This window comes from Hypanus sabinus, chromosome 3 (assembly GCF_030144855.1).
Source record: "Hypanus sabinus isolate sHypSab1 chromosome 3, sHypSab1.hap1, whole genome shotgun sequence".
Lineage (NCBI taxonomy): Eukaryota > Metazoa > Chordata > Chondrichthyes > Myliobatiformes > Dasyatidae > Hypanus > Hypanus sabinus.
The window spans coordinates 169,286,005-169,299,147 of NC_082708.1; the positions used below are offsets into that span (position 1 = coordinate 169,286,005).

The window sequence follows — 13,143 nt, forward strand, 5'->3', positions numbered from 1 at the left end:
ATGAAATGACAGACAGGTAAACAGTTCTTTGACTTCGACAGAAGAGATCCTGCAGAGGAAAATGGGGCAGTCAGTTGTGTTGGGTCAAACTTCATCTGGACGGCCAGTCTGTTTAGCTCCAGCTGAAAGCTCTGTTTATGATGATGTAGAAGAGAGCTTGGCCAAGAGTTGCTGGCAGATTCTGGCCCGGCACCATGTCATGGAGCAAACACTTGGAAACCCAAGATGAAGAGTAAGGATTTCAAGTTGTATACTGTACACATTCGTTGACATTAAATTGAACCTTGGAGGTATCCAGCAGGTCAGGTGGATTCTCCAAGAATGTGTATTAACTGTTCACGACCTGTGATGATGGGTTGTGCAGTGGGAGGATTATCATCTGGGAATGTTTTAATATGATGTAAAAGGGGTCCACTCAGCCTTTCAAGCTCTGCGATAGCTCTCCGAGTATCCCATCTATTTTGCACGTGGAATTATACAACAGGGAAAGCAGAGCCTTTGACCTAACGCCATGCAAACCAAAGCGTCCCATTCATTTATTTTCATTGATAGATACAGCACTCCCAGCCGAACGAGCCTGTGCTGCCCAGTTACGCCCATGTGACCAATTGACCTGTTTGTCTCGGGAAAGCAGAGCACCCAGAGGAAACCCACATAGCAAGGGGAGAACGTCCAAACTCCTTACAGACAGCAGCAGGAAGTGTAGCTGGGTCACTGGCATAAATTCCCTGTGATCGGTTCTCTCTCGCATGCCCAGCATCTTTCTTGGATTTTCAAGTTATCCTTCTCACCTGTCTTTGGATGCCTGAGGAAAGTGCGGTCCAGTCATGTTGGTAATGTATATACATACTCATGCAGTAATGTGGTTACACCTGCACTGATACAGTGGTAATTACCCTGAATATTTTATATTCTCCTGTATTTACTGCCTCTGCCACAGTGCCCTTTGACCCAACTAGTCTACGCTGACCGTGTTGGCCACCAAACTAGTCCCAATCTTCTTCATTCAGACTGTGTCCCTCAAAACCCCTGCACGTGCCTATCCAGTGCAGCTTAAATCATACTGTTGTACCTGTCTGAGCCACGTCCTCTGGCAGCTCATTCCACACACAGTGCTGTAGTAATTTTATGTACGCTCTACTGCTGCCACAAAAAGAAAACAAATTTCATGACACATTTGAGTGATGATAAATCTGATTCTGATATGAGTCTCTGTTGTAGACTAAGCGTGGGAGGGGTGCAGGGAGAGTGGAGGGTGCAGGAAACATCAGGGAGACTTTATGTAATGATCAAAAACTAATTACTTGGAATCAAATGATCTTGCTGGGTGACTTGGGGCTGGGTTTGTCTGCACCTGTGTCACCCTGCCGCCCTGGCACATCTCTGCTACCTGTCCCACATCCCGCGGCTATCTGCAAGGAGTTTGTACATTCTCCCCATAACTGCATGGGTTTCCTTCAGTCTCTTCCCACATTCCAAAGACATACGAGTTAATAGGTTAGTTAGTCAGCGCAGGTTTGTAGGGCCAGAAGCACCAGTTACTGTGCTGTTTCTCTTAAAAACCCCAGGTAGTTGGCTAGAAAAGTAGTGGAAGATGCTGGATGAGGAGGTGGTAATGAGAGCTGGGTCCTGGAGACTCCTTGCTCCCCACCCGTGTTCCATCAGATAATTTTCCGTGTAGATGCTGTAATTTGCGTGAGTGAAGTAAGTGAACAGGAATAAAAATTACTGCAGAGAGTGGTCAGAAAAACAAAATAATGTTAACTTTTCCTTCCAGCATTTTCTGATTTGCTTCAAGTTTTCTTGATCGGCGGTACCTTGCTTTTCATAGGCAAGTGGATGCCTGGAATGTCCTGTTGCTGGTTCAGGATACTCACTGCTGGTATACTTTCCCATCACCTTGTACCTGTTAGCTGGTTGTCTTGGGATGCTTTTTAGCTTTGAGAGAGTCATCAATGACTAACCCAGTGGCTAGTCACAATGGAATGAAGATTATGGCATTCTACACTCAGTGGACACTTGACTAGGTACCTTGTGTATCTAATAAAGTGGCCACTGAGTACATGTTGGTGGTCTTCTGCAGTAGCCCACCCATTTCAAGATTTGACTTATGGATTCAGAGATGCACTTCTGCATCCACAGTTGTAACGTGTGGTTATTTGAGTTACTGTCGCTTTCCTGTCTACTACAATCAGTCTGGCCATTGACCTCTCTCATTAACAAGGTGTTTTCATCCACAGGACTGCTGCTCACTGGATGTTTCATTTTTGTGTTTCACACCATTCTCTGTAAATTCTAGAGACTGCTGTGTATAAATTAATAATGATAATAATTGCCAGGAAATCAGTGGAGTCTGAGATACTCACACTATCCTGTCTGGCACCAATAGTCATTCTACAGTCATAATCATTTAGATCACTTTTCTTCCCCATTCTGATGTTTGGTCTGAACAACAACTGAACCTCTGAACCATGTCTGTGTGTTTTATGCACTGAGTTGCTGCCACATGATTGATTGATTAAATATTTGCATTAAGTGAGCAGGTGTGCCTAATAAAGTGGCCGCTGGTGTATGTAATGTAAGGCTGGCTGCATCTTTCACATTTAAGATCTTTATTTCAAGATGTTTAACCGTAACATTTTTTTCTCCTCTTAAGGTCGGCTTGCGACAAAAGAGAAGGAACCGATGGCTTTGAAACTGAAGGACTGGCCTCCAGGAGAGGACTTCAGAGATATGATGCTTTCGAGGTATGCACTTCCATCAGCTAAAGGTGTGCTTGCCAAAGACAGATTCTGCAGATGCTGGAAATCTTCAGCAACACACACAAAATGCTGGAGGAACTCAGCACACACATCTGGCTGCATCTATGAAGGGGAATAAATAGTCCAAAGTTCACAGTAAGTTTATTATCAAAGTATATGTCACCATATACTACCTTGAGATTCATTTTATTGCAGGCATTTAAAGAAAATAAATGCAATAGGATTTATGAAAACTATACATAACGAAGTCTGACAAACATCCAATGAACACAAGAAGACAGTGCAAATAAAGTTTAAGTATTACTGAGAATGAGTAGTTGCATCCTTTGAAGTGCGTCTGTACATTTTGAAATCAGTCCAACGTTGAGGTGAGTGAAGTTATCCACACTGGTTCAGGAACCTGATGGTTGTAGGGTAATAACTGTTCCTGAAACTGGTGGTGTGGGAGCCAAGGCTCCTGTACCTCCTTCCTGATAGTAGTTGAGAGAGGAGAGCATGGCCTAATATTTTGGGCCAGTGCTCATGAATTTCCATCTATAGATGCTCCCTGAACTGCTGAGTTCCTCCAGCATTTTGTGTGGGTTGCTTGCCAAAGAATTGGTTATACTGTACTGCAGGTATGTTACTGTTGAAATATGATATTGGACGCAGTGAATTGTCACACTAAGAACTCCAAGATCTGATATAGCTTTGAGCATGGGTCCAAGATCAATCAATGGTCTCTTCTGCTCTGCACTGCTCCTTCAGGTTTGAGGACCTGATGAATAACCTACCTCTGCCTGAATACACCAAGCGAGACGGCAAGTTGAACCTGGCTTCCAGGCTGCCAGACTTCTTTGTGAGACCTGATTTGGGACCAAAAATGTACAATGCTTATGGTAAGTGGACTGTGTTTTATTTATTCAGACATTCTGTGTGTGAGTGATAATAAACCTGATTCTGATATGGCTCTGTATTGTGGAGTGCAAGTGGGAAGGGTGCAGGGAAAGGTGAATCATGGTTGGAGAAGAGGGGAGGGAATGGTAAACACCAGAGAGACATTCTAGAATGATCAATGAATCAATTGTTTTGGAATCAAATGATCTTGCCTGGGGTCTCAAGAGTATGGTGTGTCTGCACCCATGCAACGCCCAACCCTGGCGCTCCTTCTCTGCCACCTGTCCCATACCCTTCCCGTAACTCGCTCGCCATTCCCAACATCCTATGCTTCTGCCTGATTTTTCAAAGCTTGCTCGCTGCTCCGTGTTGACAAATACAATACTATGGAAAAGTCTATAAAGATATATACACTTGTATCTGTATGTATGTGTATTTATACATATGTGTATACACACATCCCCTGACACAGAGGCACACACTGCTGTGCTACCCTAAACCTTTTGTCTCAAAATTTTGTGTCTGAAGTGCAGAAGAATTTTCAGACGTGGAAGTTCCTGCTGCAAGTAGTTCTGTTGTGTGTTGTTTAGGTCTGTTATCAGCAGAGGACAGGAAGGTTGGGACGACAAACCTGCACCTGGATGTCTCCGATGCTGCTAACGTTATGGTCTACGTTGGGATCCCCAGCGGCCAGCCAAATCATGAAGAGGGTGAGTACCTGGTGATTCAGTACTCCTAAGCTAGTGCTTTAAAGTTCAGTACTGTATTAATCTGAGATTGCATGGTTTTTGACATTCATCTCACTTGTAGCATCCCCACTCCCAAAATAAACACAGTAAAGTGCATTAACAACCAACGTGTTCTGGGGAAGAGCTAGGCAAGTGTCATCACACATTCCGGCACCAACATAGTGTGCCCACGATGTTCAGCAGAAGTAACATGCAGCCAACATGTAACAAACAGCAACAGCCTAACAAGCACCCACCCACACACACAACTGGGTCCCTGACCTAGGGCAGGCCGCCTCCATCTTCCAGTTTGTGACCTGGGACTCCCCGACCTTGGGGCTTGGACTTCCAGTCTTTGACATCTGGACTCGCTGATCTCTGGGCTTCAACCCCAAGTCTTGCCTATTATGGGCCTCCAATCCCAAGACTAGCCTACCTTGGACCCCCGTTCCCATTGACCTTGAGGATTGCCAACCCTCATTCTTGTGACCCCACAGACCTCGGAGCGCTCTAACCTCCTTCCTGTACTCTTCATTTACTGCCCCTGACCTAGCACTCCCCTCATCCCTATTCCTACCCCTAACTTCCCACATTGTCCCCAAAAACCATCCTTACAAACCTTAAGAAGCTAAGCCTGAGCCATAAACCTAATGAGCATTGCAGCCCGGTGCCACCTTAAAAAAAAATGCAGGTTGTCATAATAATTTGCTTTCAAATGGAGCTCTGCAATTTTTTTTTGCTTTAGTTTAAAATTCGGGAAGAACCAGTGAATTTGATATTAGTTCAAGCTCAAACGAGAAAATCTGCAGATGCTGTAAATTTGAGCAACACACATAAAATGCTGGAGGAACTCAGCAGGCCAGGCAGCATCTAGGAAAAGAGTACAGTCGATGGTTTGGGCCAAAACCCTTCAGCAGTCCTGTTCTTAGGGCAAACCCATCATATCAGACTTGCATGGTTGTGAGATATATAAGGATGTGTAATTGGTTGATGAGTTTGAGCGCTATTTTCATTTCATAACTGAATAAAACTAAAATAGAAATGTTGTGAATTACCTCTGGTCATTCTTTTGCCCCACTTTTATTATTTATCTCTTCACAGAAATTCTGAAGACCATGGAAGAGGGGGATGTGGATGAGTTAACAATAAAACGCTTCACAGAATCCAGTGAAAGACCCGGTGCTCTGTGGCACATTTACTCTGCCAAGGATGCGGAGAAGATCCGAGATCTGCTGAAGAAGGTAACTGGAGCACATGCACCTACTGCTGGAATCACGGTACCTGCTGTTCTGTGTGGTTTGATGTTGCTTTGTTTTCTTCTTTCTCCTCACTTGCTGTTCAGTCTCCTGCCAAACACTGATCACCTGTTTCTTTGCATTTACAGTTTACCATTTTAGACAGTTTAGCAGGCATTGCATTTAAACCCTGACCTCAGGATGTTTCAAAGCTGTTCATTTTATCCAGCCTCCTTGAACCAAAAACATCTTAAAATTCATTGTGTTCTTTTCTGATTCAGCAGGACAAGGTTTTTGCAAAGGAAGCATTATACATGTGTTAAAGGCCACAAGAAATCATTTTATTAGAATTATGTAAAGTTTACAATGCAGAAATAAAAACAGAAAACAAAATAATACTATTCCACTCAATGTGCTGATCTGCACAATACCAGAGGAATCACAGATCCAACAGTCTTTCACAGTTCTCTCTCCCTCCCCCAATCCCACCTTCCCTACAGCTTGAGGATGCTTAAAATCATTCTTGAACTTATGGTTATTACTTCAGACTTGGCTCGCTAGTAGAATTCCCTGTATTGAACTAGATTTTAAAAAATTGAATAGATAAAATTACTATACTCGATTTAGTTGTATCTGATGTTTGGAAATAAAATTATTTACACACACTCTTTGTAGCAGATAAACCTAGTTGTGAATAATCCAAGCTCTGAATGTTACTTATACTGTGCACAACATTTTCAGGTTGGAGAAGAGCAAGGTCAGGAAAATCCTCCGGACCATGATCCCATTCATGACCAAAGCTGGTACCTAGATAGGACCCTGCGCAAGAGGCTCTATCAGGAATATGGAGTTCAGGGTTGGGCTATTGTGCAGTACCTCGGCGATGTGGTCTTCATACCCGCCGGTGCTCCTCACCAGGTTGGTGTTCAGTGCGTCCGATCTGTGGCTAAATGTATTTATGCGTCACTCCGTCACTACTTGGATTGGTATGCTGTCTTTTCTATTTCTCTCAACACTCTTAACTGAAATGAGGCCTGATCTGTGAGGCATACTTGTGTGTGAATGGGATTGGCAGATAAAATGGTTACTGTTTTCAGGCCTCTCATGGCAGATCCTGTAACGTATGTGATGCTCCAGTGTGTTTGGGAGGTTGCTGTAACTTGGGAATGAGTGATCAGGAACCTCGGTCTGCTGGGTGATCATTTATCTCCTGAGGTGAAGTAGCATGCCTTGTTTGGCTGCAATAGTCCCCCCTAAAGTAGAACCCCAAACCCAACCTGGCAAGAAAATAAAACAACATGGGCATTGGTTCCCTTTGTATACGTCACCCTGTACCTGAGATTTGGAAGGAATGTCTCAGCAGTGCCAAAAATTTAGAATCCTGTTTTACTGCCCTTTCCATGTAGAGTGGTCCAATCTTAAGATGTGGGCATTGGGGGAAAAGCAGGAATTAGTTTATTTATTGAGATACAGCGTGGAATGTTCCCTTCTGGCCTTTCGAGCCACGTTGCTCAGCAATCTTCCCCCCCCCCCCCGATTTAATCCTAGCTGAATCATGGGACAATTTACAATTGCCAATTAACCTACCAACCAGTATGTCTGTGGACTGTGGGAGGAAATCAGAGCACCTGGAGGAAGTGGTCGGGGGAGAACATACAACGCAGTAATTGAACCCGGCTCACCTGTATGTAAAGTGTTGTGCTAATTTTAGCTGAAATAGACCCTCTGAGCTCTTCTAGGTGGTAGAGGTTGTCGATGTGGAAAGTAGTTGTCTTCTCTGTTGTAAATGGGTCCTCTGGGATTGCTGCCTTCAGGATGAGTAGGGTGGGAGGAGCACAGTGGAGTGGAGAAAGAAAGATTTGATATCTGTCATGCTGTCCCTGTAGACTTTCCAGGTGGAGGTTTGTATTTTTCGGTGTCTATTAATGGGGATTGTCAGCATGGCTTTGTGTGGGGCAGGTCAAGCCTCACAAGCCTGATTGAATTCTTTGAGGAAATGACAAAGTACACTGAATGTCGAGCAGTGTATGTGGTGTAATATGGGCTTTAGTAAGGCGTTCGACAAGTTTCCCCATGGTGGGCACATCAGTGATGGGCAAACTATTGGAGAGGTTTCTTAGAGACAGGATTTGGAGAAGTAGAGTCTGATTAGGGATAATCAGCATGGTGCTGTGAGCAGCAGGTCTGCTTAGCTTTTTCAAGGAAGTGACAAAATAATTTAAAGGTAGAGCAGTGGATGAGATGTATTTTTTTTAGGGTGTTTGATAAGGTTCCCAGTGGTAGCCTCATTCAAAAAGTCAGGAGGCATGGGATCCAGGGAAACTTGGCTGCATGGATTCAGAACTGGCTTGTGCACAGAAGAAAGACGGTGGTAGTAGGTGGAGTGTATTCTACCTAGAGGTCTGTGACCAGTGGCTTTCTGCAGGGATCTGTTCTGGGACCACTGCTCTTTGTGATTTCTACAATTGAGTTAGATGAGGAAGTACAAGGGTGGAGTAGTAGGTTTAAGGATGACACAAAGATTGGGGTACTGCAGATAATAGAAAAGGTTGTCAACAGGACATTGATGGGATGCAAAGCTGGGCTGAGAAGTGGCAGAGTTCAATCAAGTGTGAAGTGATTGTTAGTGAGGAGGAATAGTGAGATCTCCAAGTGTGATCCACTCTGCTTGGGAGGGAAGGGTTAGCTTGATCATGGAGCATTTTAAAAGGTGGGCACGACATCATGAGCCAAAGGGCCCATACTGTTCTGTTCTTAATAGGCTAACTAAGTATTCTGATGCTTGCTACAGGTTCACAACTTGTACAGTTGTATCAAAGTTGCAGAGGATTTTGTTTCCACTGAGCATGTCAAACACTGTTTCCGGCTCACGCAGGAATTTCGACACCTGTCTAACACGCACACCAACCATGAGGATAAACTCCAGGTATCTGAATTCACTCTATCCACATTGTGATCTTACTGTTCAAGTCAATGCCTTTCTGGAAACCACTGTTAATTTCTGCACTACAATGAAATACAGCTCATTCATAGCTAATTGTGCAATTGAATAATATCCTTACAAGTTGTTGTAGATGGGGAAGAGGAGAGCCATGTGAACTTGCATCATGGCATTGTTGATAAAGTTCAGTCTTTTGCAGAAATAAAATGAATAAGGAAAATATTTGGGGTGGGAAGACAAAGTGAATAGCATGCATGTAATCTTCAGATGAGGAAACTGTGTTAGTTATGAATATGGATAATCCAAATACTTCACCATCACAATGGGAACTCCTCACTCTGTTATCCTCTCACCCATTGTCACAATTCCCCTAGACTGGAAATTACAGGGGATATTAGTCAGTAGTAATGGCAATTAAACAATATTTTATGAACCTCAGCCATTGCATTACTGGTGAGTAATGTTGTGAAGAAATTAAAATTCAAAAATCATTAAGAAAAACACTTTGTAATGTAAAGACGTACTTAAATGAATGTGGTTACACCCTTTCAACTTAAAAATTTTGGTCAGTAATGTCTTAAGATTCCATCTTTCAAGCAATTTGAACAAATGATACTTCAAAGTAAATTTATTATCAAAGTACATAGGTCACCATTTACTGCTCTGTGATTCATTTTATTGCAGGCATTTAAAGTAGAATAAAGTCAATAGAATCAATGAAAATCTTAGTTCAAAGATCAGAGTACATGTACGTCACTATATACTAAGTAGTTACTGTAAATACCCACAAGAAAATGAATCTCACAGAAACCCAGAAGAGTCTATGTAAAAATGCACACAACAAAGACAGGCAAACAACCATATGTAAAAGACAACAAACTATGCAAATAGAAACAAAAAATAAGCAATAAATATCAAGAACATGAGTTGTAGTGAAAGTGAGTCCATAGGTTGCGGAACCATCTCAGAGGTACATCTCATGAGTGACATAATCCCCTCTGGTTCAAAAACCTGATGTTGAGGGGTAATAATTGTTCCTGAACCCTGGTGGTGCAGGTCCTGAGGCTCCTGTACCTCTTCCCGATGGCACAAGCAAGATGGGAGCATGGTCTGGGTGGTGGAAGGTCCTTGATGATGGCTGCTGCTTTCTAATGGCAGCGTTCTTTGTAGATATGCTCATTGGTGGGGAGAGCTTGGTGTGTGATGGGCAAGGGTTGATGCCAAATCATTTATTACTTGCAATGTTTTTTGCTTTGAGGAGTAGTGTAACTTGTTTCTAATCACAATACTGTGATTTATTTTTTCATACACAGGTGAAGAATATTATCTACCACGCAGTGAAAGATGCTGTTGCGATGTTAAGAGCTCATGAGTCCAGCCTGCTGAAGACCCAAGGGTGATGTCCAGGGCTGGACATCAAATCTGGACTCTATTGCTGACACCAACTTCCAGAAACTGATTTATTCGAGGAGGCAATACAGCATCTTTGTTCCACTGGCTAAATTAGGAGATGTGAACCTGTACTTTATCTGGTATAATTTGTAAAACTGCGCAGCAAGGATGTTGTTTCAAATTATATCTAATAATGCTAACAAGCAAACATCTTTTTAGGCTCCCAACTAAACAATTCCAAACTAGTTTTGCTCTACCCACCCTATATTTATTCTCATGGCTCTGTGGTCATCTTGGAATTGTGTGAGGAATACTTTTGTGGTTTTCCACAGAAGACCAGGGAAGCAATAGAAGAAAGTCTAGTCTTCCCTATTGAAGATCATTAGCTGTAGCGTGGCATAGTTAGCAACATCCTTTTTAGATGTCTCATGTCTAGTTGGAAAACAAAATATCCAGATATTATTAGTGCTAAAACAAGTAAACTCAGGCCTGAGATGAGAGGTTTTAATCTTCATTGTCATAGTGGATCTAGCTCTTTTACAGCAGTTCACCATTAATATAGTTTACATGTTTGTCTGTACCTGGATATCTACAGAGTTCTAAATGGAAGACATCCAAAAGTTCATGATATTTGATCTTTCTGTTAATGTGAATTGTGTTAATTTTGTACTTAACATTTGGAGAAATGTTTCATGTTTAGCGGGAGTTAATAATCTGAAACACAGATAAGTCGAAACCCCACCAGGAATCAGATTCACAGAACCAATTATTTACAGACTGAGGCACATTTCACATAGTTCTGCTGTAATATTTTCCGCTTGAGCTGGTAAAAATTATTTTGCCAGTCTTGTGGAGATATTAACTTGTCTGGCACATTTACAAACCCGGGACTCCTTTGAGCAAAGTACTTCCTAATTGATTTTTTTGTCTTTATGCTGCAAGAAATGTTTGTTGGGAAATACACAAGTGCATGGATGAGAATTCTAATTGACATTCACTGTGCTGTACTGCAGCTTCTACTGATGTGTGGGTTTCCTTAACAATGTAGGCAATACACTATGCAAACAAATTGCATTATTAGAGAAATAAACTTTTTGCTATGTTATTACACAGTTGATTGCAAGTTCAGACTCATCCCCATTCTGTGTTGTTTGGTTCAGCTTGACTAATTTTCATCCACTTTTTGTTTTAAAACATTGCTGAAATTGAGTGCAAGTTTTTTGGTTGGTGTACCAGTGGAGAATGGCCTTGTTTCTTTGGCTGTAAAATTTGGAGACTATTCTAGTTGATCTATTTTGTAAAACTGCTATAAAACTTTCAAAGTAGATGAAATCCCAATCGTTGGTATTTCAGTAACTTTGATTACTCAGGACATAACTGCTATGTTGAATGTTTGTGTGGGTTTTGTTTTGTACATTTTACTAGTTCTGTGGTTTAAATGCAGAGCATCAAAGTTGAAGTCTGAAAATTTCAAGTTAATAGAATTGTTCAGATGGTTGGGCAATATTTGTACAACAATGTGATTTTTACACAATATATCAACATGCTGTTTTAAAAAAAAAATGGTTGTGCCTTTAAATGCATTTCATTCCAGCCGAGGTCCCTGGTTCTGGATGCCGTTTTGATGAGTGCTTCCAAGTGGCCGGTTAGAAAGTTCCTCTGAAATCGCAAGTGAAGCAGATGCAATAAACAAGTGCATGATTTGGCTGATCTATTCCAAGCCATAATACAAGGAGACCATTTGATCAATTGTCTGTGCTCATTATTTTGGCACTTGATTTCCATTGATTTCGAAGTTGAATAACAACTATGGCAAGTGACGTGTGGAAGATGAGGTCATCCGCTTAGGTATTAAATAATAATTTAGTAATGAGTTGGTTGATCCTTTGATTTGTTCTTGTAGATACCCAGAATCTTTTAATTCTCAAAGTCTGTTCATAGGTTCAGAAAGTAATAGCATTGTTCTTGAGCAAGAGAGTTACAGGTAAAGCTTTGGTAAGTAAGCTCACTCACAGCACTTTCCCTTAATTTCTTTAATCATATCCTTGTAAATCCATTTTGGATCCCAATTTAATCCTTTCAGAATATAGTGATCATATTTACACTCCTACTTGTTCTTGAAGCAGTAAGCTGTTGAATAAAAGTGAAAGCTAGGCAACTCATTAAACATTGCAACATTTCAGTTTCAGTGTAACAAGTACATCTGAAGGTACATGAAACAGATTGTACAGATCCAGCAAAGCCATTTGGGTAGAGAAATCAAATTGGGATATATTTGTTTTCTTTTCATCCCTATTTAAATATTAATAGAAACATAGAAAACCTACAGCACACTACAGGCCCTTCGACCCACAAAACTGTGCAGAACATGTCCTTACCTTAGAAATTACCTAGGGTTACCCATAGCCCTCTATTTCTCTAAGCTCCATGTACCTATCCAAGAATCTCTTAAGACCCTATTGTATCTACCTCCACCACTGTCGCCGGCAGCCCATTCAAAGCATTCACCACTTTCTGCGTTTTTAAAAAAACACAACTTACCCCGACATCTCTAGTAATTTCTGAGGTAGGGACATGGTGGGCTCAACTTTGGGCCGAAGAGCCTGTATCGTGCTGTAGGCTTTCTATGTTCCTCACTGGCACTTAAATAGCTGTCAAAATCTCTCCACTAATCCTATTCCAATTTTACGTTAAGAAAAAATTGATAGATTATAGGTTTGTTCTGCTGAGAATCCTTCTGATAAAATCTATTCCACTGGTAACTAATAATTAAAATGATCCAGAACTGACAGGTAGCAGTCAACTAAGGCTACGTCCACACTAGACCGGATAAATCTGTAACCGAAGCTTTTTCTCTTCATTTTGTCCCTCCGTCCACACTGAAACAGCGTTTTCCTCCCCCGAAAACAGAGCTTTTCTAAAATGCACCCCCCAGAGTGTAAATTTGAAAATGCCGATTGGGCAGAGTAGTGTGGACGGGGTAACCCGAGATTTCTAGAAACGCTGTCATGACGTACTGGAACAGATGGTGGTGGCAGCAGAGCATTTCATTGTTGAATGCAATCCCCCCCCACCACACAACCTAACAATTTCAAAACAACCAGCAACAAGATTGAAGCCATAAGAGTTAGAACTGTACTCACCAAATACTTTGAGCTATAACTTACTGAATAAATAAGTATACTCACTTTGCCCTGTTTTCTATCCTT

General features: G+C 41.8%; 1 protein-coding gene across 2 annotated transcripts in view; it reads left to right on the plus strand.

Annotated features, from left to right (window-relative positions):
* The window catches only part of LOC132391897 (lysine-specific demethylase 3A-like), a 77,684-nt gene extending 66,412 nt beyond the window's left edge, over positions 1-11,272 (plus strand). For both annotated transcript variants that reach the window (XM_059965639.1, XM_059965637.1), the window contains exons 19-25: positions 2,657-2,747; positions 3,510-3,640; positions 4,229-4,348; positions 5,468-5,607; positions 6,343-6,519; positions 8,393-8,527; positions 9,856-11,272. In XM_059965639.1, the coding sequence (XP_059821622.1) occupies positions 2,657-2,747; positions 3,510-3,640; positions 4,229-4,348; positions 5,468-5,607; positions 6,343-6,519; positions 8,393-8,527; positions 9,856-9,942 (881 nt within the window). In that variant the 3' untranslated portion in view covers positions 9,943-11,272. The remainder of the gene's footprint in view (positions 1-2,656; positions 2,748-3,509; positions 3,641-4,228; positions 4,349-5,467; positions 5,608-6,342; positions 6,520-8,392; positions 8,528-9,855) is intronic.
* The last annotated feature ends 1,871 nt before the right edge of the window (positions 11,273-13,143 follow it).